This window comes from Aythya fuligula, chromosome 1, assembly GCF_009819795.1.
Source record: "Aythya fuligula isolate bAytFul2 chromosome 1, bAytFul2.pri, whole genome shotgun sequence".
Taxonomy (NCBI): domain Eukaryota; kingdom Metazoa; phylum Chordata; class Aves; order Anseriformes; family Anatidae; genus Aythya; species Aythya fuligula.
Genome location: NC_045559.1, coordinates 105890831 through 105915496, shown reverse-complemented (window position 1 = coordinate 105915496; position 24666 = coordinate 105890831). Strand labels below are relative to the sequence as shown.

General features: G+C 38.2%; 1 protein-coding gene across 3 annotated transcripts; it reads left to right on the top strand.

Moving 5' to 3' along the window:
* The first annotated feature begins 56 nt into the window (after positions 1-56).
* Positions 57-23997, top strand: GABPA (GA binding protein transcription factor subunit alpha). 3 transcript variants are annotated; one of them, XM_032191670.1, is made up of 10 exons: positions 57-80; positions 2228-2328; positions 4506-4650; positions 5229-5313; positions 11632-11877; positions 15121-15315; positions 16113-16169; positions 17185-17325; positions 18721-18913; positions 23062-23997. In XM_032191670.1, the coding sequence occupies exons 2-10, from the start codon at positions 2252-2254 to the stop codon at positions 23288-23290; spliced, it is 1368 nt and encodes a 455-aa protein (XP_032047561.1). In that variant the 5' UTR covers positions 57-80; positions 2228-2251; the 3' UTR covers positions 23291-23997. The 3 variants fall into 3 exon arrangements, with proteins under 3 accessions (XP_032047561.1, XP_032047570.1, XP_032047553.1); XM_032191679.1 differs by lacking the exon at positions 57-80 and adding an exon at positions 647-950; XM_032191662.1 differs by lacking the exon at positions 57-80 and adding an exon at positions 1293-2049.
* The last annotated feature ends 669 nt before the right edge of the window (positions 23998-24666 follow it).

Sequence of the window (24666 nt, the reverse complement as noted above, 5' to 3'; positions counted from 1 at the left end):
AGCCCACGGCAAGAGGAGGAGGAGGAGGAGGCGGCGGCAACGCGCGGCCGGGCCGGGCCGGGCCCGGGGAGCGGCGGCGGGTAAGGGCGGCCTGCCCCGAGCCGCGGGGCCGCCCCGTGTTTTGTTTCCGTTTCTCCGCGGTGCCGCCGGCCTCATTTCCGTTTCGGGTTCAAACGGCGCCGGGAGGGGGTGGGGGGGGAGAGCACGGGGGGGGGGGCGCGATGGGGCTCGGGGGCGGCCGCCGCGGCCGTGCGCGCAGCCAGGGAACCGGGACGGGACGGGCCGGGACCGGGCCGGGCCGCGGGGCCGCAGGGGCAGAGCCGCCGCGAGCAGGTGCCCGGCCCTGCCGCGGGCGCTGCGGGCGCCCCCCGGCTGGTAGCGGGCAGGGTGGGGGCAGCCGGCAGAAGGCAGAGGGCTGCGGGTGCCGCCCGCCTCGCGTGTCCGCCCGGCGTGTGAGCGCTGCTGCGGCTCTGAGCCTCCCGGCCAGCCCGGCTGCTGCAGCTCCCCCGGGCTGAACTCGAGAACTCGGCGCGGGTCCTCAGACAGGGCTCGGGGAGCTGAGCAGGGGCCGTCAGTGGGGCTTCTTGTGAGATGTCTGCGTTGTTCTAAACATGCTGCTTGGTAATGTTATCGGGAGTCGATTTTCCCCACTACTCTTCTCCAAACTGTTCTATGACTTCACGTATTTTGGTAACGTTATTCTTCCTCTTTCCACCCTGCCATCTCCCTTTCTTGCATTTGTGCTCAATGGAGCCGTCTTTTTTCATCTTTCTCTACCTGCTGTCTGTGCTCACCTTTTCTACCTCCCTAGGGTAACCAGAAGTGAGGCTGTTGCATAGCCTGCAAGTTGCAACTGCGTAACGTAGAAAGGCAAACTGTCTTTGAAGCATGAGTGAGCTGCCGCTAGTCCAGCTGCCAATTGAGAGTGCAGTCCACAGGGACTCCAAAATGTATTACCTAATTCTATACTTTTCCAGTTACAGCATTCCTATAATATTTACTCAATGCACGTGACTTTGCGTTTACCAATATTGAATATTTTCTTTCATCGGTCATTCAAGACCTTGAGTTCTTTCAAGAGTTCTTCAGATTCCTAATAAATAAGTCATGAACATGTCAAATAGCAGAAATTATAGCCCAACCCTTCTTGCAGCCTAGCTAGTAAACTCCCTTCCTCACAAAAAATAACTTATTTCTGTTGTTTTGGACTTTTTTTTTTTTTTTTCTAATTTGATTAACACATGAGGGGTTTTGTTGTTGTTGTTGTTGTTTTTTTTTTTTATGTAGTACAAGTTAGCTTCCCTGGGAGATTTCAGTAAGGCACTTTGCTCAAACGTTAATTTCCAAAAATCTTAACAGTTGACCACCTCACCTGTAGCATCAGTTCCTTCAGAGAGATTTGGTTAAGCTTGTCTACATTCTTCAGAAACGGTGTTTCATTCTTTCCCATTTAGTATGAGGATGATATACAAAGTTAGGTGATATGGAAAGTTCAGTGAACCCATCCCTTACAGCTCAGGGGTTTTCACAGAGCTAGATGTGAGAGTGGATCAGATTCTGTTTTTGGTGGTGAGATGTTAATGAGGTGCTGTTTACTTCCTGCCTAGCCCTCATAGCTTCTTACAGATTGACATCAGATACAACACTTGATTTCTTCTGGTAACAAAACTAATTTTACATAATAGTTTTTGAAGGGCACGATAAGATGTGCAGTTTGAATTCCTTTAAACCTTCCCTGTAAAACTGCATGACTTGTTTACTGTTTGTTTTGAGAATAATTTAAAATCTTGTATTAACGGGGTTGGGATAAATGAGTCCACCAGAAAGAATGATTCCAGGATTGAAACCTTGCTAGCCTCTTCTGTTATGAAGATAGTATGTAGCATAAAAATATGCATTAACTTTCAAAGAACTTTAAAAAGTTATTTGACTTATTCCAGAAGCATTCAGTAAGTAGGGATGCTTCCAAGGAAACAAAGCTTTGCACTCAGTGTTTATGTATGTTCAGAGTCCTGAATTCGTCCCATGGAACACTCGTATGAGAAACAGGTATTGTCATCTACTTTGTGAAATCTGTATTAGTTTTTTTGTTTTTGTTTTTTTTTCAGTGAATTCTTATATTTAAAAAGCTGCCTAGGTATTTGGTTCAAAAATTTTGGATAGTATACAAAACATTGTCTAGTTTTGTTTGTCTGTGACTTACGAAAAAAATCTTTTCTGTTCATAGCTCTGTTTTCAAGACGTTTTAGCCATGACTAAGAGAGATGCAGAAGAGTTGATAGAAATAGAAATTGATGGAACTGAGAAACAGGAATGCACTGAAGAAAGGTAGGTACTGTCTTCACTTTGGGGGGATCATTAGGCTATGATTTATTTATTTGGTGTGTTTTACTGATTTCAGGTTTGTGGTTGCATGCGCTAAGTTCAGTTACTCAGATTTATTATTAGGTATCGTGTAATGCTTCAGAGATGGCCATGATTATGAAATAAGTGCAAGTGTTTCTAGCTCGGCTAAAGAAGTAACTTGAAACTGGCTGAAGTAACTGGATCACTGTCATCTCCACATTCCTGCACTTGATCACTTCCATAGATTTTCAGCTTTCTTGCTGGATACAAAGCTTGTCATTTTGCTTGTGCTCTCTTCAGCTTTTCTTATGCAATTAAGTGGTGGTTTCTTGAAGTGGAACTGTAGCCACTATTGGAAACCAGTATAGTGCTGCCATAGAATCGTACAGTGTTCTCAGTTGGAAGAGACTCACAAAGAATCATGGAGTCCAGCTCCTGGCTCCACATAGGACCACCCAAAAATCAGACCATGTGTCTGAGAGCCTTGTGCAAATGCTTCTTGAACTCTTGCAGGCTGGGTGCTGTGACCACTGCCCTAGGGAGCCTGTCCTAGTGCCTGACCACCTCTGGGTGCAGAACCCTTCCCTAACCCCCAGCCTGACCCTGCCCTGTCCCAGCTCCATGCCGTTCCTCGGGTCCTGTCGCTGTCCCCACAGAGCAGAGCTCAGCGCCTGCCCCTCCGCTCCCCTCATGAGGGAGCTGCAGGCTGCCATGAGGCCTCCCCTCAGCCTGCTCTGCTCGGGGCTGAGCAAACCAAGGGGCCTCAGCTGCTCCTCACACATCTTGCCTTCTAGACCCTTCACCATCTCCATAGCCCTCCTTTGGACACTCTCTGATGGTTTTATGTCCTTTTTGTACTGTGGGTCCCAAAACTGCACGGAGCAGAGCAGGACAATTCCTTCCCTCAACTGGCTAGCCATGCCGTGCCGTGCTTGACGCACCCAAGAGTACGGTTGACCCTCCTGGCTGCCAGGGCACGCTGCTGACTGCTATTCAGCGTGCCAGCAACCAGAACCCCCGGATCCCTTTCTGCAGGGCTGCACTCCAGCCTCTCATCCCACATTCTATCATAATCTTAATTGCCTAAATCCCAAAACATTTTATTTATCTCTTCCTAGGTTCTTAGTAGTTCTCTTTCTTTCCACTACTTTCATGTCTGTAGGAGTGTGTTTACATGTAGTAAAAAATTTTCAGTTTCTCCAGTCCATTGCTTTATTGTTATTCAGTGTCCCTTTTTTAAAGGAGCAGAAATTATATTCTGTATATTGTGACTGTATTGTTAACAGGGCCCTGTAAACTGTAGATACAAAAGTCACTTTTGCTGTAGTTACCTTAGCCTAGTTTTTTCTTCCAAGAGCTTCCCTCCTAATTTTCACAACTGTTTTTGAAAATACAGAGATGCAGTTAATGCATTTGGAAGAAATAACTGAGGCTGGTAGATGACCTGCTCTGTAAGAACCTTTTTTGGAGAACTGTTTCAAAAACATTCATTATTTTTTCCTTATTCTGAGCTCCTTGTGTATTTTTATTACATATGGCCTTACTGTGTCCATATACTTTCTGATTTCCTCTCTGTAAATTGATATTTTGGAATGCCTATGCCAATAGTGTCATCAATTTAATGCAAGATAGCCATGATACCTAGATAATGTTTCCTTCAAGGTTATATGTTGCTATATTTCTTTCTGGCGTCTCTTGTAGGTGTTAAGCTTATCCTTATGCTGACTAGTTAAAAGATGGGGATGGTTATTCTTTATGAGAGGGAATGCTTTCTTCCTTCTTTGTTCCCTACCTGTTAAGTTTCTGTATTTGTTTTTTAACATGGATCTTTTAAATTCAGTCTACACAAGGTACTAGAATTATTTTACCTACATGCAGGTTATATATATATATATAATGTACATGTATATAACAATATATAATATATTAATCATAACTTCATGTCTTGGAAACACCATTCTGAAAATAATTTAGTATAGCTTTGGAACTGTGACATGATTTTTTTTTTTTTTCTTAATAAAAAAAGAAAAAGGGAAGAGTTATAGTTGTAAAATCAACGTGACCAAATTTGGCAATTTATGCTCTACCTATACTGTCTGTATTGTGCAAGCTTTATTAACATACAGATAATGATTTATTGTTTTCTTTTGGTACTTAAGCATCGTTGAGCAAACCTACACCACAGCAGAATTTGTGAGTCAAGCTATTGATATCAATGAACCAATTGGAAATCTTAAGAAGTTGCTGGAACCCAGGTTGCAATGTTCCTTGGACGCACATGAAATTTGCCTGCAAGATATCCAGGTAAATTGAAAGGTTATGGCAGATTTAAACTCTTACAAGAGAAGCTTTTTACTTTTTCCCTGTCTTTCATTGTTCATCGAATTCACACTTGAACTCCATATTGCAACGTACAAAATTAATTTTATGTCAGCTTCCTTATCATCTAATCTTCCTTATCATTTAATATGTACGTGCAAGTTCAGTATGAATAACATCAAAAAGCTTAGGGGGATTATGTTTTATAAGGGGGGGATGAAACCCCCTTACCTAAAAGGGAAAAATCACTAAGTGAAAGATGAATGAGGGCAATGACAATAATTGTATAAGCAAAGACTTGAGGTATCCCACATCATTTGTGGCTGTCTGAAAGTCCAAGAGTCTAATCTAGCTTTGAATCTGAATGAAGTAGGAAGATTTTTATGGTAGTCAGGCGCATAGATAGCCCAATATTTGAAGAAATTCCCTGCCCGCCTATTTCTACAAGCATCACCATATATACAAGCATCACCATATATTAGACAGTATAACTGCCCAAGGTATAACTGAATAAGAGTTTGTTACAACATTAAGACTAATGCGTCTGTTTGCTTTTTTTCAAGCTGGACCCAGATCGAAGCCTTTTTGATCAAGGAGTAAAAACAGATGGAACAGTACAGCTCAGTGTGCAAGTGATATCTAGGCAAGGTAAGCAGTTACATTTGTCTGTTTTATGGACAAATTAATACTGCAGGAGTGCTTGTGAGCAAACCCAATCCTATACTCTTTCTAGTTGTAAATTGATGGTAATATAGCTTCAGAATGTCTTTTTCATTGTGTGCTGTGGTTATATGTAGAAGTAATTAAAATAGATGTCATGAACTGATGCCATGCAAAATGTCTTATGAAAATTTGTATCAATTTCAAAGCAAAATTTGTGGATCAAAAAGCCGTAGTTACCTAAAATATAAGTCTTTCATTAAAAGTGACTAGTTAGTCATATCAGACAAAGTGTCTAAGCAAGCAAAGGATTTTCATCTAGATAGGCAACGGTGTCATCTCTGTGAAGAGTACGAGCTTGTGTGTTTCGTGAATTATTAGATTATGAGAGTTTATAGTTAACTGAAAATGAGTATGAAAGGCTAGGACCACTATCAGCTGTCTTATTTGGATGGGAGCTTGGGGTAAACCATTAAGACAGAGGGGCATTTACCATGTTGGTAGGTATAAGTTGATGCATGTCTCTAGCTGTTTGTAGCAGCATTTGCACCAAGATTGCCCATTATTGAATCCCTAGCAATTAGTAGCTTTACAGTTCTTTGTGTACTGTTGTCCTTTTCCCCTCGATGTGCCTGGATCGAAGTACTACCACCACCTGCCGAGAACAGTGTCCATATTGGGCTCTGGGAAACAGCTATGGATGTTGCTGTATTTTCAAGTCATCAGTGGCAACAAGTTCCTATTGCAGTAGGGTATCTTTGATTATCTGTTCTTGAATTAATGCCAGCAAAGTACATTAGCAAAATTTGGGGTTCACTTTTGTTTTGTTGTTGCTTCAGTACAGATGAGACAGAAGAAAGCCTGTCTGTTTTAACTGTATTTAAACAGTGTTGAGCAGGACTGAGGATTTGCATTTAATGCTGCGTCAGGTGTCAAGTGCTAGATTGAATCCTCAGTTCCCCATAGGTAATAGTGATTCAAGTAGCTTTCTTGTTTCTTTGTTTTAGAAATAAATAGAAATATTCTTGAGTTATTGTATTAGAATAACTGCTCTTAATTCAAGTCCAGTAGCTTGTAGTATGCAGTGCTTAGCCCTCCAATTTCAGAAGGATGCAGGTGATACATATCTTCACTACTAGCTTCTATTTTTTTATTTTCTTCCTGTTTTCTTTTTTTTTTTTTTTTTTTTTTTTTATTTTAACATAAACTCGAGGTGCATGACCATATAGCTAAAGGAGCTTTTTTTTTTTTTTTTCCCTCATTAAAAGCAACATCTTAGTATTAAGTTCTTTTGTCTAACATCAGAACAGTCCTCAATGTTGTTTTTCAGGTCATGATACCTGTTATGTGAGCAACTTTTAAGAAATCTGCCTGTTGAATGTGGTTAAGTATAGCAGAAAATGACAAAACAAATGGCATGGATATAAGTAATGTAGAAGAGATGAACTTGTTACACTGACTGCAGTGTCCCTTTGAGCCAGAGGGGGGAAAAACTAATTATTGTGCAATTCCTCTATTTGTCTTCTATTCCACAAATGAGGTCTCACTGAAAGAGTTTTTTGGCTATTTATTTATTTTCCCCCAGCTTGTGTCATTTATAGAATTAAGCTAGCGATATTCACTGATGTTAATCCTTGCTTTGGAGCGGACTCCAGAAGAGACAAGCTGTTACAGCAGTTCATGTGTTCTATCAGATTTTGGTTAGACATCTGTAAATTCAAAGAAATAAACACCAACTGGAATCTAGTCTGTTGTAGCTCTTTTGCAGTATTTCATACAAAGATACCTTATAATAAGTTATGGCAGGTGAAATATTAGCATAAATGCAAAAAGGCTGCAGTGCACTTAATAGATTGGCATTGCCACTACTGCATAATGCGTAAGGTGTTTTTGTGTGTGTGTGTGTTTTTGTTTGTTTGTTTGTTTTACTTCTCCTGTTATATCCTTTTAAAACAAGGTGGAATGAAAGAATGGCCTTTTTAGTAACTACTTTCTCCTAGCTTAAAGAATGGAGATGTATGTGGTTTTCCTACAATTGTGGAAACAGCTATTTTTGAGCACAGCCCTGTTCTGTACTTCTGTCAAGTAAGCCTCTTGCAAGTCTATGGAGAGACAAGTAACTGCATTGCATCATATGTCAAAGAATATGAAAGAATCTTTAATTTTGAAGACCTCCATGGAGATTATTTTTGCCTTTTTTATGTAGACACAAGTAATACCAGATCAAGGATTTCTCCTGCTTGTCAGAGTGCAGATAATATCAGATTAACATTTTACCAACCTTAAACTGTAAAGGTTGATTGGTGTTTTCTCTTGAGATATGCTAAAATTGATTCTGACCTTTTATTTTGCTTATCCTTGCTCTCCCCCCCCTTTTTTTTATTTTTTATTTTTTTTTTGAGAGGAAAGAAGGAGAAAAGGAAAAAAAGGTGGTGAATTCCAGTGTTTGGTATGGTGTAGGATGAAATCTTTCTTGCCTGTTTTACCTCCTTAATCACCAGAGTAGAGGCAGCAAGGTAGAATGGGAGTAACTAACTCTTCACACTGGTTGCCCAGAGATGATCTGTGTGGGACATTTCCTAACATTGAAGGAGTTACTATGGCAGCAGGGAACAGCAATCTGTCAGACATTGTATTAAGCAATTGGAGAAGAGAGACCTGTATTTTGTATCTGGGCGGTGTTTTTTGCTTTGTTTCTTGTTTGTGAGGTATACAAACAGGTAGTTCAGTGAACCTGGCATTCAAATTGTTCGCATACCGCATACAAACATGAACAGGTCAAGGGAGTGTTTGTGAATGAAAGTATCTGTAGCAGTTCTTTTTGTTAAGCCCAATTCTTTTATGTATGTCGAAAGCACACCTGCAGGATTAACATTTTTCTGAACAGATGCTGCTCCTCAGACTTTCTGAATGCTTGACTTAAGAAGTTAGTGTCCAGCTGCTCTGGGAATTTCCCAGCAAGTGTATGCACATAGCTGTGCAGTGTTTACAGAGATTCGGGACTAAGCAGTGATAAGGATGGGAGGTCCTTTGTATTTAAGTACCTGAAGACTGAGTCCTGTTCTAAGTGCATAACTCCTCATTTGACCACGTTTTCTAAACTGTTTTAGCAATAACTAGGCTTTTATTGTTTTTAGTATGAAAAGGAAGGATTCATAAGTGTAGTGTGAACTGTACTGATGTAGATTAAAGGTGCAGTCTGGTTAATGTCCTCTCTCTGGCTGTAGTTAATACCAGGCATTTAGAGAACAAAATCAGGTTACCTGCAGATCAGTCCTATCCTAGTTTGCGGTGACAGGACTTGTGGTGTAGGCAACATTTAAACATGTTTTGATAGCTAAACTCCTTGAATTCTTGTATTTTTTGGACCAGTGTATACTTCTGGGATGTGATATTCTATACCATTATGTCCCACAATTTGCATGCTGTCCATGGAAGACAAGACATAGAGACTGGACATTCATTTGGATTTCATGTTGCATTAGGTTATCTGGCATTCTGCTACTTCACAACACTTCTAAGCTGATTCCTCTACAGAGATATATCACTATCTCCATGTATGATTTGTGGATAAAGCAGTAGATTCACAGTTCTTTTGACATGTAGTTTGACAGGGAGTTATTTTGTGGAGCAGTAGTGAACTGTTCCTCTCTAGAAGCTTTTTTTCTTCTCTTTTGAAGATCAAAAATAGAACCATAACCCTTAGTGTTTCCCTTATCTGTTTCTGTCTGACTTTCAAACAAGCCTGTGCTGAACATTAAGCTTAGATGGCCTACTTTAAACACTTACTGTGCCAGGTGAGGTTCTTGTTTGCTTTATGTTCATGTTTGCTTCTTCATCAAATCCATCACTTACTAGTTGTGTACATCTACTTTCACTTCCTTAATTTCATATTGCTGTGTGTTGTACCTGTTAATTTATTTTCTTTGCTTCACTGGGCCTTAGAACTTTTTGGTATGAATCTGTTGCATAAACATTAAAACAGTAGCTCTGATATTTGCAGTCTGGTAATCAAAAGCAGAAGTAGGCCTGCAAAAAATGATTTGAAATAATAAGTTATTTCTATATAGCTAAAAGTACATAACTAGTAAATATAATAAGGAGCTTCAAGTTTCTTGAGTGTCACTTCAGGGCAAACTGTTCAGCGTGTGGGTCTGTTTTAAATACACTTAAAATGAATTTCTTTAAAGGAGAAACAGTACTTTTCAGCAGAGATTATTACACTGTTTTAATTAGGTTTATAGAGGAACAATACCAGAAGTTTATCATACTTAAGGAGACTTTTCTTAAGCTATTTTAGTGCTTCAAAAAGATGCTGAATTAGCAGCACTATGAACAAAATCTATCTTGGCAAATAACAGGTAAAGGACAGCAAGGTTGTCAGCAGCACAGTTGTCTTTTTTTTCAGAATGTGACAATGATCAAATCACCAAGAGGAGGAGTACCTCATTCCTGTACTACAAAGGGTAGTATTTGTCTTGCATCCAGAGTAAATTTCTGGTAAAGGAGAAAAATAAACCTTTTCTTGAATCAGAGTACCAAAAATTACCACGTTTTCTAATTGTAATTTTCTCAGTTGATTTTTAATCTAAAGTCATGCACTGGGAGAGGAAGTACACTTAATGTTCATGAGTAGAACGAAATGCTTCATTTTAACAGCAAAACTATGGTTTTACCCCAAGTGGAGTAGGGTTTAAGAAATAAAAGAGGGGGAGGAATATAACTGACATTGCATGTCTTCACAAGTTTGCATTAAAGCTTGCAGGTGAATAAGATGTACATATGGTCTTTGTAGTTTTCCCTTTCTAACATTTGTCTCAAGTTAAATTGTTGTTAAAGTCTATACTTATCAAAAATATTTAGTTTGTTCTCACTTACACTATGGGTAAGTACTCTATTTATTCTTCTTTACAAACTGAGTAGGTTGTGGTTTTAGATCTTAAGGCTGTGTCACATACAGAATCCATGTGTCACATTAAGCTTTACTATCAGTTAGGAGATACACAAAGCAGTACCTCATGGCACAAAAACACTGAGGTTATCGTAACAGTGTGATGTTCTGTGATTCCTCCTTGTCAACTGCCTAACTCTATAGTCAATGCCTTTAAGGTCAAAATAAAACAATAAAATAGAATTTTACAGATCCATGCACCCCTAGAAGTGGTGAAGGAATGTGCAGTCATGTTTGATGTAAATCTGCTAAAGTGCATTTGTTTTTTATCATTATATTGGAAATGATGCATCAGAAAAATGAAAAGAAATTAGTTTAACATATTACGATGGGCAGGATCTTCTACTTGGTCTGTTCTCCCACATGCCTGGTGACAGAATGAGGGGAAGTGGGCTAAAGTTGTGCCGGGGGAGGTTTAGGTTGGATATTAGGAAGAACTTCTTTACTGAAAGGGTTGTGAGGTATTGGAACGGGCTGCCCAGGGAAGTGGTGGAGTCACCATCGCTGGAGGTCTTTAAAAGATGTTTAGATGTAGAGCTTAGGGATATGGTTTAGTGGAGGACTGGTTAGTGTTAGGTCAGGGGTTGGACTAGGTGATCTTGGAGGTCTCTTCCAACCTAAATGATTCTGTGAAATTTGGTAAGGTACAAGTTGGACAAAATGCATTCTCAGGAGACTACAGAGGGGATGGCAATAGCATTGATGGGGATGGAAAGCATTAATGGCATTACTGAGTGAATTCTTTGTTGTGGAGTGCAGACATCTTTAAACTCCACAGTCAAACTTCTTAAGTGGCAGGACTAAAAGAAAACAAAAATGAATACCTGGTAAAACTAAAAATCAGAAGATTATTATTATTATTTTTTTTTAATTAACTTGCTGTTGAATGCACTGCTTCCTGCAGGGCACTTTGAGAGAAAACGTTAACACTTATGTAGATGGTGGGGAAGTACTGTAAAGGTTGAAAGTAATACCTGTTGGTGGGGGGAGGGAGGCAGATGCTTGGGGGTTTTTGTTTGTTTGGGGGTTTTGGTTGGTTGGTTTTGGCCCCATATGTTTCTTAAAGAACACAAACTTTTATGTATATGCCCACGTGCTCATCCATATGGAATAATGAAAAAAAAGATAAACTGTAACACCAGGGGAGAAAAGAGGAACAGCTTTATATTCGCTTTATATTCTGTATAATGGACTACATAGTTCCCATTTAGGAGACTTGCAGAAATACGGTGATCATTCTTTTCAGTCATGCTTCTTTCCTAAGTATTCTAACACTTACTAATTTTGCAAAACTTTTAAACATTTTTTTGTTATGTTTGCATTGTTATCGTTTTGTTTGTTCTATCTACACCTAGGGATAGAGCCCAAGTTAAATATCCTTGAAATTGTGAAGCCTGTGGAAACTGTGGAGGTAGTGATTGATCCAGATGCTCATCATGCAGAAGCTGAAGCTCACCTTGTTGAGGAAGCTCAAGTGATAACCTTAGATGGAACCAAACACATCACAACCATTTCAGATGAGACCTCTGAACAGGTGACACGATGGGCTGCAGCTCTGGAAGGCTACAGAAAAGAGCAGGAGCGCCTCGGAATACCCTATGGTAATAATACCTGTTTGTGAAGTGGGCAAATGTTGGCTGGTTCTTCGGGTTGTTGGTGGTTTTATATTTGGGGGACTTTATAGTTGGTGCGGAGGGGTTGCACATATTTTTCATACATGATAATTAACTTTGGTTATATAATTAAAGAGTTCTGGTACCTCTGAGGAGACTTGTAATTGTATGGATAAGTGCAATACAAATATCTCTGCATAGGAGAAAGCTAAAGAGAACCATCATCAAAGCTTCAAGTACTTTGACTAAAATCATGCTTTTTGCTCCAGAACCTTCTTGTTGTTGCAGCTTTCAGAAAGCAGTTTTCTTCCTTTTCCTTAAAAATGTGTATGTTAGTGATAAAGCTCTTCACATGTCTGAAGTTGAAATATACTCTGTGATCAGACTTGCAGAACTAGAGTATGTTTGGAAAGGTACTTTGGAAGGTACTTGAAAGTGCTTAAAAATTCCAGTGAAGTCACGGGACTTTGCAGGCAGGACATGTAGCTCTCCAATGTCTCAAACATATTTTTCATAACTAAAGCAATAGCTTTTTGATGCCTTTTTATTGTTTTCATAAACAACTAGTTCCAAAATAACTTTTATCGTGCTTGTCTGTTGATAGTCAAGGGTTGGATGCAGAATGTTTGTGAGGTTGTAAGGCATTACCAGAGCAGACTTGAACATTCTTTAGCGTGCTCTCCTGTATAATATAGGAAGAAAGTTACTTAAAACCATGTTGAATAAAATTGTTAGTAAGCTTTATTAAGTTCTGTTGCTTTAAGAAAAACTCTAAAATCCACAACTGTCTTCCATGCAAAATTTTCCAGGGAAATCCTACTAGTTTATTATGATAGAGATCTCTGTATTAAGAATAGGAATGTTTGCTATCACAGGAATGAGCTAAACTGTCATCATAGAATGAGTAAAATGTTAAGTACTGTTTGAGTTCATGTTGCAGGGACTTGGGTTGAAATAAGGCACCGTAAAATTTTCTATTATGTTATAGTCAGAGATTTCTGAGAATATTAAGGTTCTTATGGAGTCCCAAAAAAAGTCTTTTCTCAACATTTTTAATAAGTATCTACATTTAATCTTAATCTTAATTTATAAATAAGTATCTTAAAAAATGGAAAGAGAGGACAGATGGAAAGAGTTGTGAGGCTTGGTTCTGTGCAGTGTTCTGAAATTACTCATCTGAAATTCTCGAATCTTTGCAAAAGATTGGTATGCTGGTAGTAAAATTCAAGTACAAGCAGTAAATAATAATCATCACGAGGAAAGGTTCAGTATCTTCATCCTTACAGGTTTCTCTGTTTTGTTTGTTTGTTTGTTTTTTTGTTTGTTTGTTTTTTTCCGCAAATGGAAAACTAGCTTTTAGCAGGTCTTTAAACTTTTGTGGCTTTCCTGTTGTGTTATGTTTTGGTGGGCTTTACCAGAGACTACAGATTCACAGCTCTTAAAGTTATTTCTGCTAATGGAATCCAGAAGCTTGGTACCATAGCAGAGGTTCCTAGCAAGAATTAAAGTATTAATTTGTATGAGAAATAAAGCCAGAAAATGGAGCAGCAGAAAGCTTGTAAACACTGGAGCTAGTTTGGGAAAGTAATAATTCATGTTGCAATTATATTCCATCAAAGAGCAGATTAGATTTCTTGGTGAAAATTCACTCCCATGTCTTGTAAGACAAGACACTTTTGGTAGCTTTTTGGTAGCTTTTCCCGAAGGGTTACATTTAATAGTATTAGGTAGCGTAAAAAATTGCAAGTGATGCAATGTTACTGTCCTTTATCTTGGAGTCACAATTTCCATTGTGTTTAATAATGTTTATAGACATTTGTTTATAGACATAATGTCTATAGCTTTGCTTTATTTGCTTCTTAAAATGAAATCTTGTCAAGGTAAAATGTTTGGCGTATCATAATTTAAAAATACATAATTGTTCTGGTCTTTTATTTACCCTTTACTTGTGACAGTGGAAGTAAATACTTCCGCTTTACGTTCCCTTTCCACTTCTTACTCATTGATGTAGTTTCATGTATTGCATACAGTGCTAAGAGTTTTGAAGATGCTTATGTTTACCCATCCTTTCTCTGGCTTGTTCATACTAATGCTGAATGACACAACGGTTTCATAAGTGAAGGGGGTGGGTGGGAGGAGAGGAGAGTCAAAAGAGGGGGGCGGGGGGGAAGTGATAAAAATAGCAGTCACCACCAGCACAGTGATGTCCAGCCAGTCTCCACGCAAGGGCTACTTTGGAGAAACTGTACCTTAGGGTTTGTTTGTGGTTGTTTGTTTTTTTTTTTTTTCCTGCTGAGAGCGATGTTGTGTTGTATGGAATATCTCATTGGCCCATCGGGGTCTGCTCTCCCAGCTGCATCCCCTCCCAAGCTCTTGCTCACTGCCATCTACTCACTGGGGTGGCCAAGTGGGAAAGACAAGGCCTTGATGCTGTGTAAGCACCGCTCAGCTAAAATGTCGGTGTGTTGTCAACACGATTCTGGTCACAAATCTAAAACACAGCGTCATATGGACTGCTATGGAGAAAATTAACCCCATCCTAGCAAAACCCAGGCCAACTGTGATTTTAAGTAGTATAGGAACTGGAATAGTGCTGAATGAGTTTAGCAGAAGGACCATCCTGATTTGAGAGACTCCTACTCTTGAAACTGAAGACCCATGGAAAAAATAAAACGTCATTTTGTGTTTTGAGGAATGTTGTGTAGTTCTGATGTAGCTTTTGCTTGAGAAAATCCCTTTTTTCATCCCTTCCATCTCGCCACCAAGCCACATCACTCCATCAGGTTTTTAAGGGTAGTCAACTTTCTGACCAGTCAGATTAGGTCATGATAACCATGTCTCTCCTTAATGTTACATATTTATCTTTATGGAAGTAATTGAAAACATACTATTGCAATACTTCGACTGAATATAAGCACTGACTGGTGTAGAAGCATACTCTTTTAAAAAAAAAAAAAAAAAAAAAAAGGAAGATAACAAGAAACACCAACATAAGGGTTGAAAAAGGTCTGCAGAGATGGTCACATGGAAAAAACAAGCTCTAGGTTACTCGTTTGAACCCTGTGGGTCAAAAGCCATGTGTATTTAATTCTTGTAAATTACAGTAACGCCTGCTTCTGTACCCTCCCTGCTAAGGAACGGTGTGGTATGCAGTGAGATGTATTTCAGTTTCATTTCCCTCTCTTTCTCTCTCTCTCTTTTTTTTTTTTTTTTTTTCTCCCCCTACCCCAGACCCTGTGCAGTGGTCAACAGACCAGGTGCTCCACTGGGTGGTGTGGGTGATGAAGGAGTTCAGCATGTCAGACATTGACCTTAATGCACTCAGCATTCCTGGGCGTGAGCTCTGCAGCCTCACTCAAGAAGACTTCTTCCAGCGAGTCCCACGTGGAGAAATTCTCTGGAGTCATTTGGAACTTCTTCGGAAGTGTATGGGATGTCTTTCTGTAACCAACTTTACTTAATTCCTTTCGCATCTTCTCTTTTATTTTTGCTTAAAATTAAATCAGCTGTGAGCAGCTCTTTTTTCTCCACTTCATAATAGCAGTATAAATAAGGGCATCAACACAAGATAACAGGAGGTATTACTGAGAATGTCGGCTGTTACAAAGCATGTCTGCATACTAAACAATTTCCCCATTTTTCATCAAACTTCATAACTAGGAGGGAGGAAGTAGTGACTGATGAGTCCTTTTTTTTTCTAAGTCCTTTTTTTCTTAGTTTATGCTTCTCCTGAATTGGACAGCTTTATAATTAAATCTTGATTGTGAGTTATTTAATGTACATCTCTGTCTCACATAGAATTGAAGAGTATTAAGCATAGGCAATGAAATCCTTAGACTGTGCACAGCCTGACTGATAAGTGATGTATTTGTATGTGCATTAATATGCTTTTAGATTTACCATGCTTAAATATAACTTGGCAAAATAAACTATTTCAATCTCAATTTACATAAAATATCTAATGGCTTTAGGGGATGAAGAATGAAAAAGATATTTTGAAATTCATCATGGACATACTTATTTCTAAAAATTGAATGACATTAAATGTTTATACATACCTATAAGACCATGAGCTGTGCGCGTCTCTTGCAAACAAATACAAAGTGTTGGCTTTTCTTCCATCTGTGAAATATGAAAGTGTTTGATACGCAAGTGAAGATGAAGGTAAACTTGAAGTTTGTGGGTTGATTAAGAACTTAATTGTTCTTCTTTCTGATCTGCAGATGTGTTGGCTAGTCAAGAACACTCTGGAGAAATAGCAACCGTTACTATTGATCAGCGTAAGTATTTCTGCCAGCAGTTAGTTTATACAATTAACCATTTGCAAGTTTGGCACTATGCTTTGGTTCCACGCCATAATGGTACAACAGTCATAAAATCACTAGAGAGAGTAGTTTCTTTAAAATACACCCCCCCCCCCTTCTCCGCTCTTCAAACTTCAAAGCAAAATTCTTGGTTTCTCAGTATTTTGTTACTGGCTGAAAGATGTTGTATGACCTGAACTATGGAACGTTCTAACCCATTTTGGACAGTAGGTTTTCTGGTCTAGGCATACATACTTGAGGACTTCAGAGGTTTTGATATTTGAGGATATATATTGAATTACTGAATGGATAAATTAAAATTTATCAATTTTGATTTCAAAATAAAATGTTTCCAAAAAGAATTGAAAGTGTATGAAAGAGAAGACTTGTTTGGAAAGCAATACAAGGAAAGAATATTTGAAATTTTCTTCTAGCTGTAATAGTGTCATCAATTATTAAAATTGATCAGTTTCCAGAAGACTTAAGCAGCTTACGTGTTAAATAGATGGACTGTGTATTCTGTCCTGGGTTTCAGTCTAGTTAAAATCCACCTAGGGTAGGGCATTTGAATCATCTTACACCATAGCAATAGCAGGTTATTTCATTGTTTGAATAGCAAATATGAAGGATTGCACAGTGACTGTAAAGAAGATTGCATTAAGGTAAAGGAACAGCATAAAATTGAAATTGAAGGCTTGAGATGTTTTTAACAGACATGTCTAGTACACATGATAGTAGACTAAAGTTAGTGTTATATCTACAACACAGCATCTTTACTACAACTCTAAAACCGGAGTTTTTACTGTAAGCGGTAAAAAAAATCTTTAAATTCTTGGCATTGTGATTTATACAGCATGTATATTTTTAACAATGGAAAAAAATCTACCTCCTAATATTATAATGTAGATAATAAATAATACATGCCTATGCATCTGACGTTTCTTCATCAGCAATTTATAATTTATATTCTGCGATGTTTTCTGCTTTACAGCTGTGCAGATTATTCCAGCATCTGTACAGCCTGCAACCCCGACCACCATTAAAGTAATAAACAGCAGTGCAAAGGCAGCTAAAGTACAGAGAGCTCCAAGGATCTCTGGGGAAGATAGAAGTTCCCCTGGGAACAGAACAGGTATTGTCTACATTATTTTTAAATGCAAATGAGCTAAACATTCATTAATTTGAGTTACAGTTTTGTAGGATGCATCTTTGTCACTCTGGTTATAACGTTTGCAGAAAAATCCATATAGATACAAAAAAGGGACTGTTACCTACAAAACATATCTCAAGCACATGCAAACCTGGCAGGTTCGTTAGCTCTAACAGGCGCTGTTAGCATGGTCCCACAGCTTTTGAATCTTCCTGTCACAGAGCAGATAGAGCTAGCCATAGTAAATAAAATGCCCACAATTTTTTCTCTTCCTGTAGCTAACAGTCTGTCCTCTCAAACCATTGCATAGCACTTACTCCAGCATTTGACTTTTCCACCTTCCATTTGCAGAAGGGGGAGAAAATAAACTGTATGTTGCAGAAACCTAGTCTAGCTACTGCTTGATCTGTTTGCCTACCCCTGTTCAGCCCCAACCTCCCTCCTCTGGGATGGCCTCAGAATTTAGCAGGCCTCAGATTTCTGTTCTGTTAAGTGAATACACCTTCTGGAAAATGGCAAGCTAAATCTGCAGTTTATTTTCAGAATTACTGGTATTCATATATACCCTTTGATCATTAACAATTCATCTAATTCTTTGTTTCTTGCTATCATTTTTGCTTTGATTATCCCTACTGCTGCAGATCTGTTAAATCCTTTGTTCTGTTAAATCCCTTCCTTTTCTTAGCTTTTTTTTTTTTTTTTTTTTGCTTGTTTGAGAAAGTCTATTTGGAAGTCTATTTTGTTGTTCACGATTTTTAGGCCCAGAATTTATCATCTTATATCAGTGGGAAACACTCTGGGTTTCTTCTTTTAGGCATTAGGTCTGCTATCCATATCTCATTGAGAATTCAGAAATTTAACTGCATATACTTGAGTTAAAAAGAAATGTAATGATTGTACATGAAAGATGTTATATAGACTTAAGCTGTGGTTTGTGGGTATTTTTTGTTTTCCTAGCGCTAATATTTCACGTAGAAAGTTAGAGAATAAACAATCATTTGAAAAAAAAAATATATATCTATTTGTATTCGTGCCTGAAGAGGAGTAAACAGAGTGTGCTAAATCTGTTCTATTTCAGGGATGGATGTGTGCCTAAATGACTATTTGTCATTTTGTTTTCATAATTTTTTTCCCTAAGTTATAGAAACAAGTATATGAGAAGTCTTGTTTTGCATAATACTCAGTTTCTTTATGCATAGGTTAATATCGGTATTGCAAGAAAGTATTGTGGTGTTTTTATTGTAGAGGAGAAGAAATTTTCCTTACATCATACATTTTGTGCTTATTTGCTTTAATATGTTGGTTGAAAATTTTTAGCCTTGATGGGAACATAAAAAGGACTACTTGAAATGGATCTTGTTGTTCCTCTATCAACAGGAAATAATGGCCAGATCCAGTTGTGGCAGTTTTTATTAGAACTTCTCACTGACAAGGATGCTCGGGACTGTATTTCTTGGGTTGGTGATGAAGGAGAGTTTAAATTGAACCAACCTGAACTGGTTGCACAAAAATGGGGTCAGCGCAAAAACAAACCCACAATGAACTATGAGAAGCTTAGTCGGGCTTTGAGGTAAGAAATTTAGAAACTGATCAGGTCTAAAATGTTCTGTTTCGTCTTGGCTTTTTTTTTTTTTTTTTTCTCCAAGTATCATAATGCAAGTCTTGTGTATTTTTTTTTTTCAGTAAGGGGATAAACAGATCCTTTGAAGACACTCCTTCCTATTAGGTCATACTTGTCTTTGTAGCAGCTAGTGCAATAAATTTTGGAACATTTGAAAACTTTATTTTTTCAAGATTATTGAACTCTGACATGACAGTCAATTTGTGCAGCTCAGAAATATATTTTTTAGATGCATCTTCACCATTTATGCTTTCACTAGCATGCCAAACTGCTCATTAATGGGGAAAGATGCATAAATATGTGAATACTCTGAATTACTGATTTATATTTTGTAGTTTACTTGTTCATGTTCCTCTTGCTTGTGTAATATAAAGCAGATATTCCTCTGTAATGTTTTGTTTCATGCTGTCTTCATTCCATTGTGATTTCTGTAGTTTGACATTGGTAAAAAAGAATTTGTATTACTGAATCACTGTAGACAACGTAGCTGGGGAACAGTGAAGAATGCAAATAGATGAATTTTATACTTTTTCCCAGTTAATTTGGTCTCTGGAAGCATTAGAAAATTCATCCAAGTTCTCTTAAATCGTTAAGATTGAGTTTCTTATTTCTTACTCAGATATGATCAGCTTTCAAGAAAGGTATTTGCAGCATTAGGCAATAAATATTTAAGCAGTTTTAAGAACTCTCTTTATATGAGTAAAGTTATATGTCGGTTGAAGTCAGATGCAAGATTTACTTTTAATCACTTCCACTTTTGGCTATGCTATCCTTCTAGAAGGAAGTAAACTCATCTATGGTTGTTTAGAAAACATCAAATTCTCTTTAAATATACCTCTGTAAGAAATGATGCTAATGCTGGGGGAGGTTGTAAGCTACTGACTATGCCATTCATGTTTTTATAAAGAATGACTGCTCCCTATCTCATTTACAAGAACAGGAGGCATGAAAAGAAATTGGCAGGCAGCAAATACATAGCCTAAACCTTTTTTTTTGTTTTTTGTCTTTTAACTCCTTTATGCGCATTGTTGTGGACGTCTAAATCATTGTATGAGTTTGAGGCAAGTGGACAAATTAATGAAAAAAATACTTTGAGGGGTATTAAATACAGAAAGGTGGAACTCCTGGAAGTTCTTGAGCCCCAGGTCTTTGAAAGCAAGGAAGAGCATTATTATATATCTACTCTACTTTCATGCATTTCCTTAGGCATCTGCTTTTGGTTCGTTTGAGTAATTATTCTGTTCTAGATAGATCTTAAGTCTGAACTCGTATGGCTGTCCTCGCAATCTTAATATTTATATTTTAAACTAGAGCATTACTTTTTTCGTAGGATCACAGAATCCCATGACTGGGAAGGGCCTCAGGAGGCTTGTGGTCCAGCCTGGCACAAGGCTGCTCAGGGCCTATTTCTGGGCAGATCTTGAATCTTCCACAAGCCTCCACAACCTCACTGGGCAATCTCTCCCACTACTTGCCTGTCTTCTGGGGGAACAAGTCCTCATATCCAGTTGCAACTTCTACTGTTTCAGTTTATGCTGTTTTTTTTTTTTTTTTTTTTTTTTATTATTATTATTATTATTTTTTGTTTGTTTGTTTTTCCTTGTCCTTCTGCTGTGTGCCATTACGAGGATTGTGGCTTTTTCTTCTCAGTGACCTCTCCGTAGGTGTTGGGACCTGTCTAACTGGTAGGTCCCTTTGAAGCCCTCTCTGAGCTAAATAGCCCTGTTCCTTCAACCTTCTCGCAGTGGAAGTGCTCCAGCCCCAACTGTCACAAGGGCCCTTGGCAGAACTTGCTTCAGTTTGTCTGTTTTTCTTGTACTGGGGAACTCAAAACTGACCATGGTATTCTAGATACGCTCTCGTGAGCGCCAACTGAAGAGTAGTGACTTCCCTTCACCTCTCAGCTGCACTTCTGTTTGTGCAGCCCAGGCCACTTTGGGCTGTCTCCACCCCCAGGACATGCTGCTGGTCTGTGCTCAGCTTGCAGTTAATGCAGGTGCTCAGGGCCTTTTCCCGATAGGTAGAGCCACTCCCCAGACAGACAGTCCCCAGCCTGTATCATTGCAATACCATTCCCATATTTCCTGCTTGCTTTTCTGAATCTGTTCATTTATGCACTGAAGGTATATGTGAAAACTTTCTGGAACATCAGATCGTATAAACGATGCTAATGGTTTTGGGGTTTTGTCAACAAACTATGCAGAAGATCTCAAAGGCAGCTGAAGAACTCTGGGATAATGCTCTTATTGCTGGGATATTAAACAGATGTCTGCATACTAATTTGCATAAATCACTATTCGGGAAGTTTTGCATTGATATTTCAGTCAGAATTACAAAAATGACATTCCACAAAGTTTTGCCATTTTGGCAGCTGCGTCAATATTGACATGTTTTCTAACACTTGAATGTCTGAAGGGATATTTAATGCCTCTTACTACTACTGAGATAAACAGTGTTGTCAAGCCAAACTTTTGTTTTAATAAAAGTGGTAATATGTTTTGTTTACTAATGTACTGAAATCATTATGTCAGTTTTGATTAGTACCAGAAATGATGTTGATATTATTAAATGTGCTAAATTTTCTGCCCAGCTGCAGGAAAATCAGGCAGTATCTTCCTGAAAAAAAGGAATAGCAGCTTTTTTTGTTCCATACAAGTTGGTGAATGTTCTAAAATCAGCATCTGCCTAATTACCCAGTAGGGAAGTGAGACTTGAAGAGAAAGAATTCATCTCCTATATTACTCTGAAACAAAGTGCTCCTGCAACTCAAAAGATTCCAACAACTAAGGATTTCTAAACCTGCATGGGTATTTTAGCTCTATATTTGTGGTTTTGAATAGGCAAGTGCTGTAACCAGAAATGTATTCAACATAATACTAATATATGTGTGTGTGTGTGTGTATATCATATAGCTTCAATTCTAATTGGATTGTTTCTATCATGAGGTGTGGGAATCTTGCATGGTTTTGGTCCTTTTCATAAATGCTGAATTTGAAGTGTCAAAAAAAAAAATAGTTGCTTTCTTAGTAATTTACCTATTTTCCCCTAGAACTTGGAGACTAAAGTTAGTCTTTTACTTGACTTGATTCTACTGGTAAATGAGAAATATCTTTACTGTACCAGCACGTCACTCAGAGGATTGAGTCAAGGCAGTCAAGAAATCTCTGCTGTCCTGTACAACATCTGGGTGATGGTTTTGAGGAAACTAAATTGTGTGCTGGGATTTTTAATTTTTTTTAAATTTATCACAGGTTTGTTAAGCTCATCAAGTCCAAGTTATTTCCTAACTACTTAGGTTTTCTTAATGAGAAATATGATGTGCATTGAATTAATCCCTGCAGTCAGACAAGAACATCAAAACTGTAAATGCTGGCTTCTTTATTTTAGTGATACTACCTAAATACTTATACTGTAATGTCTCTTGAATGCAATGGGGTCATATAGGGTTTATCTTTTCTGCATCTCTGCTCAGTGCGATAACTCTTCTGTGACATAAGGTAAAAAGTGTTCATAGTTTGAGAAATCATTTTTAGTTGTAAATAAAGGCAGAGGACATTGTTTAGCAAGTAGTAACTATTAAAAAAGTGTGCTTCTATAGTTCTGTCTTTTAAAAGTCATTCTCTTCCTTGTTTTTAGTAGCGTAAAAACCACAATACTAATTTTCAAGCTGTTTCCAACATAAACAGTTTGTCTCGGAAAAGCAGAGGTGAATAAAGAAGGCAAAGGACAATAACGAGGGAGGAGATAACATTTTCTTATTAAGGCAAAGCACTATATAAACTTTATTCCCTTGTCCCCATAAGCTGTTTTGACTTTCTCCAGCTTAAAAATGGCCTTGGTGCTTTCTACAGTTCATAATATAATTATTGTGGTTTGTTTTCACTTAACATATCAAGGTGCAGGGAAAACTTTCAACCTTCTTCCCTTTTCTTATGGGGGAAAAAAAGGAGACTAAATGTTATCTTGGTATATGAAATTACATGAGAATATTGATGTGCAAAGGATTCATGTTTTGGTGTCCAACTGTCGCTAAGTAAATGACTGTGTACGGAAGTTAGAGATGCTGAAAACTTGATTTTTTTTTTTTCTTTTTACAGATATTACTATGATGGAGACATGATCTGCAAAGTGCAAGGCAAGAGGTTTGTCTACAAATTTGTCTGCGACTTGAAAACTCTCATTGGATACAGCGCAGCAGAGTTGAATCGGTTGGTTACAGAATGTGAGCAAAAGAAACTGGCCAAGATGCAGCTTCACGGCATTGCTCAGCCAGTTACAGCAGTAGCACTAGCTACAGCATCCCTGCAAACAGAGAAAGATAATTGAGCACTAGGACCTAAAAGTGGGAGCCTGAGGCCTTTCCTATATAACCAGAGCAGTTGCTCTTAGTTTTATCAGAATTTGAAGCTTCTTCTGTTTCTTCACAGTACAATACAGTGCATGATTTTCTACAAAGAACCGGGACTGCCATAAATTTGGATCTTTTAACAGCATATATTTCAGTGTAAGTTAAGGGATCACTGCAGCTTCTGCAACTTTGAGTCAGGGCCTCTATGGTATACAATCTGAAATTGGTGAGAAAAGTTGAACTGGTCAGTGTTCTGTGCCCACAGCTCTACGAAATATTTTTTGCAGTGCTTTTAACAAAAATGAAGTACATAGAGTAAGCAGGCTGATCAGTTTGTCTGGGTTCAGTTCTTTCCAGTCTTTTGTTCTCTGCTGAACTACCAAATGGAATTTGATGCTTTCAAAGTTAAAACATGTTCATTATTTTCATTTAATCAAGCAGAGTTGAAAGACATATTAAACATTACAAAGCATCAGGTTCTTAAAATGACTTCCGTGTTTATAAGCAAAGGAAACTAAGACTAGACCGAACTGAAGATCTGTGCTGAAGAAGGAGATCCAGGTTTAGATCTGGCTTAGGTGAAAAGCCAATTATGAGTATTCATTGTAATATGTAGATAATATGCGTGTATGAGGGCAAGTACTTACCTGTTTTGAAAGACATTGTTGATGCTAGACATTTAACAAAAAAAAAAAAAAAAAAAGACTCCCTCCCTTGCTCCCTCATCAGGTGATTTGAAAACTTGAAAAAATATCCCTTGCCCAAAGAGTAGTTTGCTTTGGTGGGGTTTCTTTAATGCTCTGTTCTGCAAGGTGCTCGTACCTGCATGGTAGTCAACCTTAGTAACTGAAGACCTAAGTTAATCACAGTCAGTAGTCCCTTCCTGTTTAGAAACAAAATGCAAATTGGAAATAGTTTTAAAGAGAACTGAAGTCTGATTTCCAAATTATTGTACAGTCTGACATATATAAAAATACAAAGATGTGTAACTTTTATTTAAAATTAATTTCTTTCTGAACTTCAGATGATGTTTTTGAAGCTTCATAAGCCAAATGCATGCTCCAGAGCTGGGTGCAATTCGAAGTCTGGATGATGAATAGAAATAGTTGGAATGTATTCTGAATCCTGAGACACTAGTATAGAGAGTAGTTCATGCAAATGTGCAGTAAAAAGTAGGCTGCAATGTTTGAGCTTCTATATTGATGCCTATTGGACTTCCTTTTGATGTCTGAAAATAGCGTGGTTTTGTTTTGTTTTTGCCCCTTCATGTTATTGAACAGTATAAATATTTATGGTACAAGGCATATTTTCCAACTTTTTCTAATTGATCCCCCCCCCCCTTCCGAACGCTTCA

Bases quoted from the DNA above. Each gene is read 5' to 3' on its own strand.
- GABPA (XM_032191662.1), top strand. From the start codon at position 2,026: ATGGAACACTCGTATGAGAAACAG. The intron at 16,170-17,184 runs GTAAGTATTTCT...TCTGCTTTACAG, and splicing joins AACCGTTACTATTGATCAGC to CTGTGCAGATTATTCCAGCA. The intron at 17,326-18,720 runs GTATTGTCTACA...CTCTATCAACAG, and splicing joins TTCCCCTGGGAACAGAACAG to GAAATAATGGCCAGATCCAG.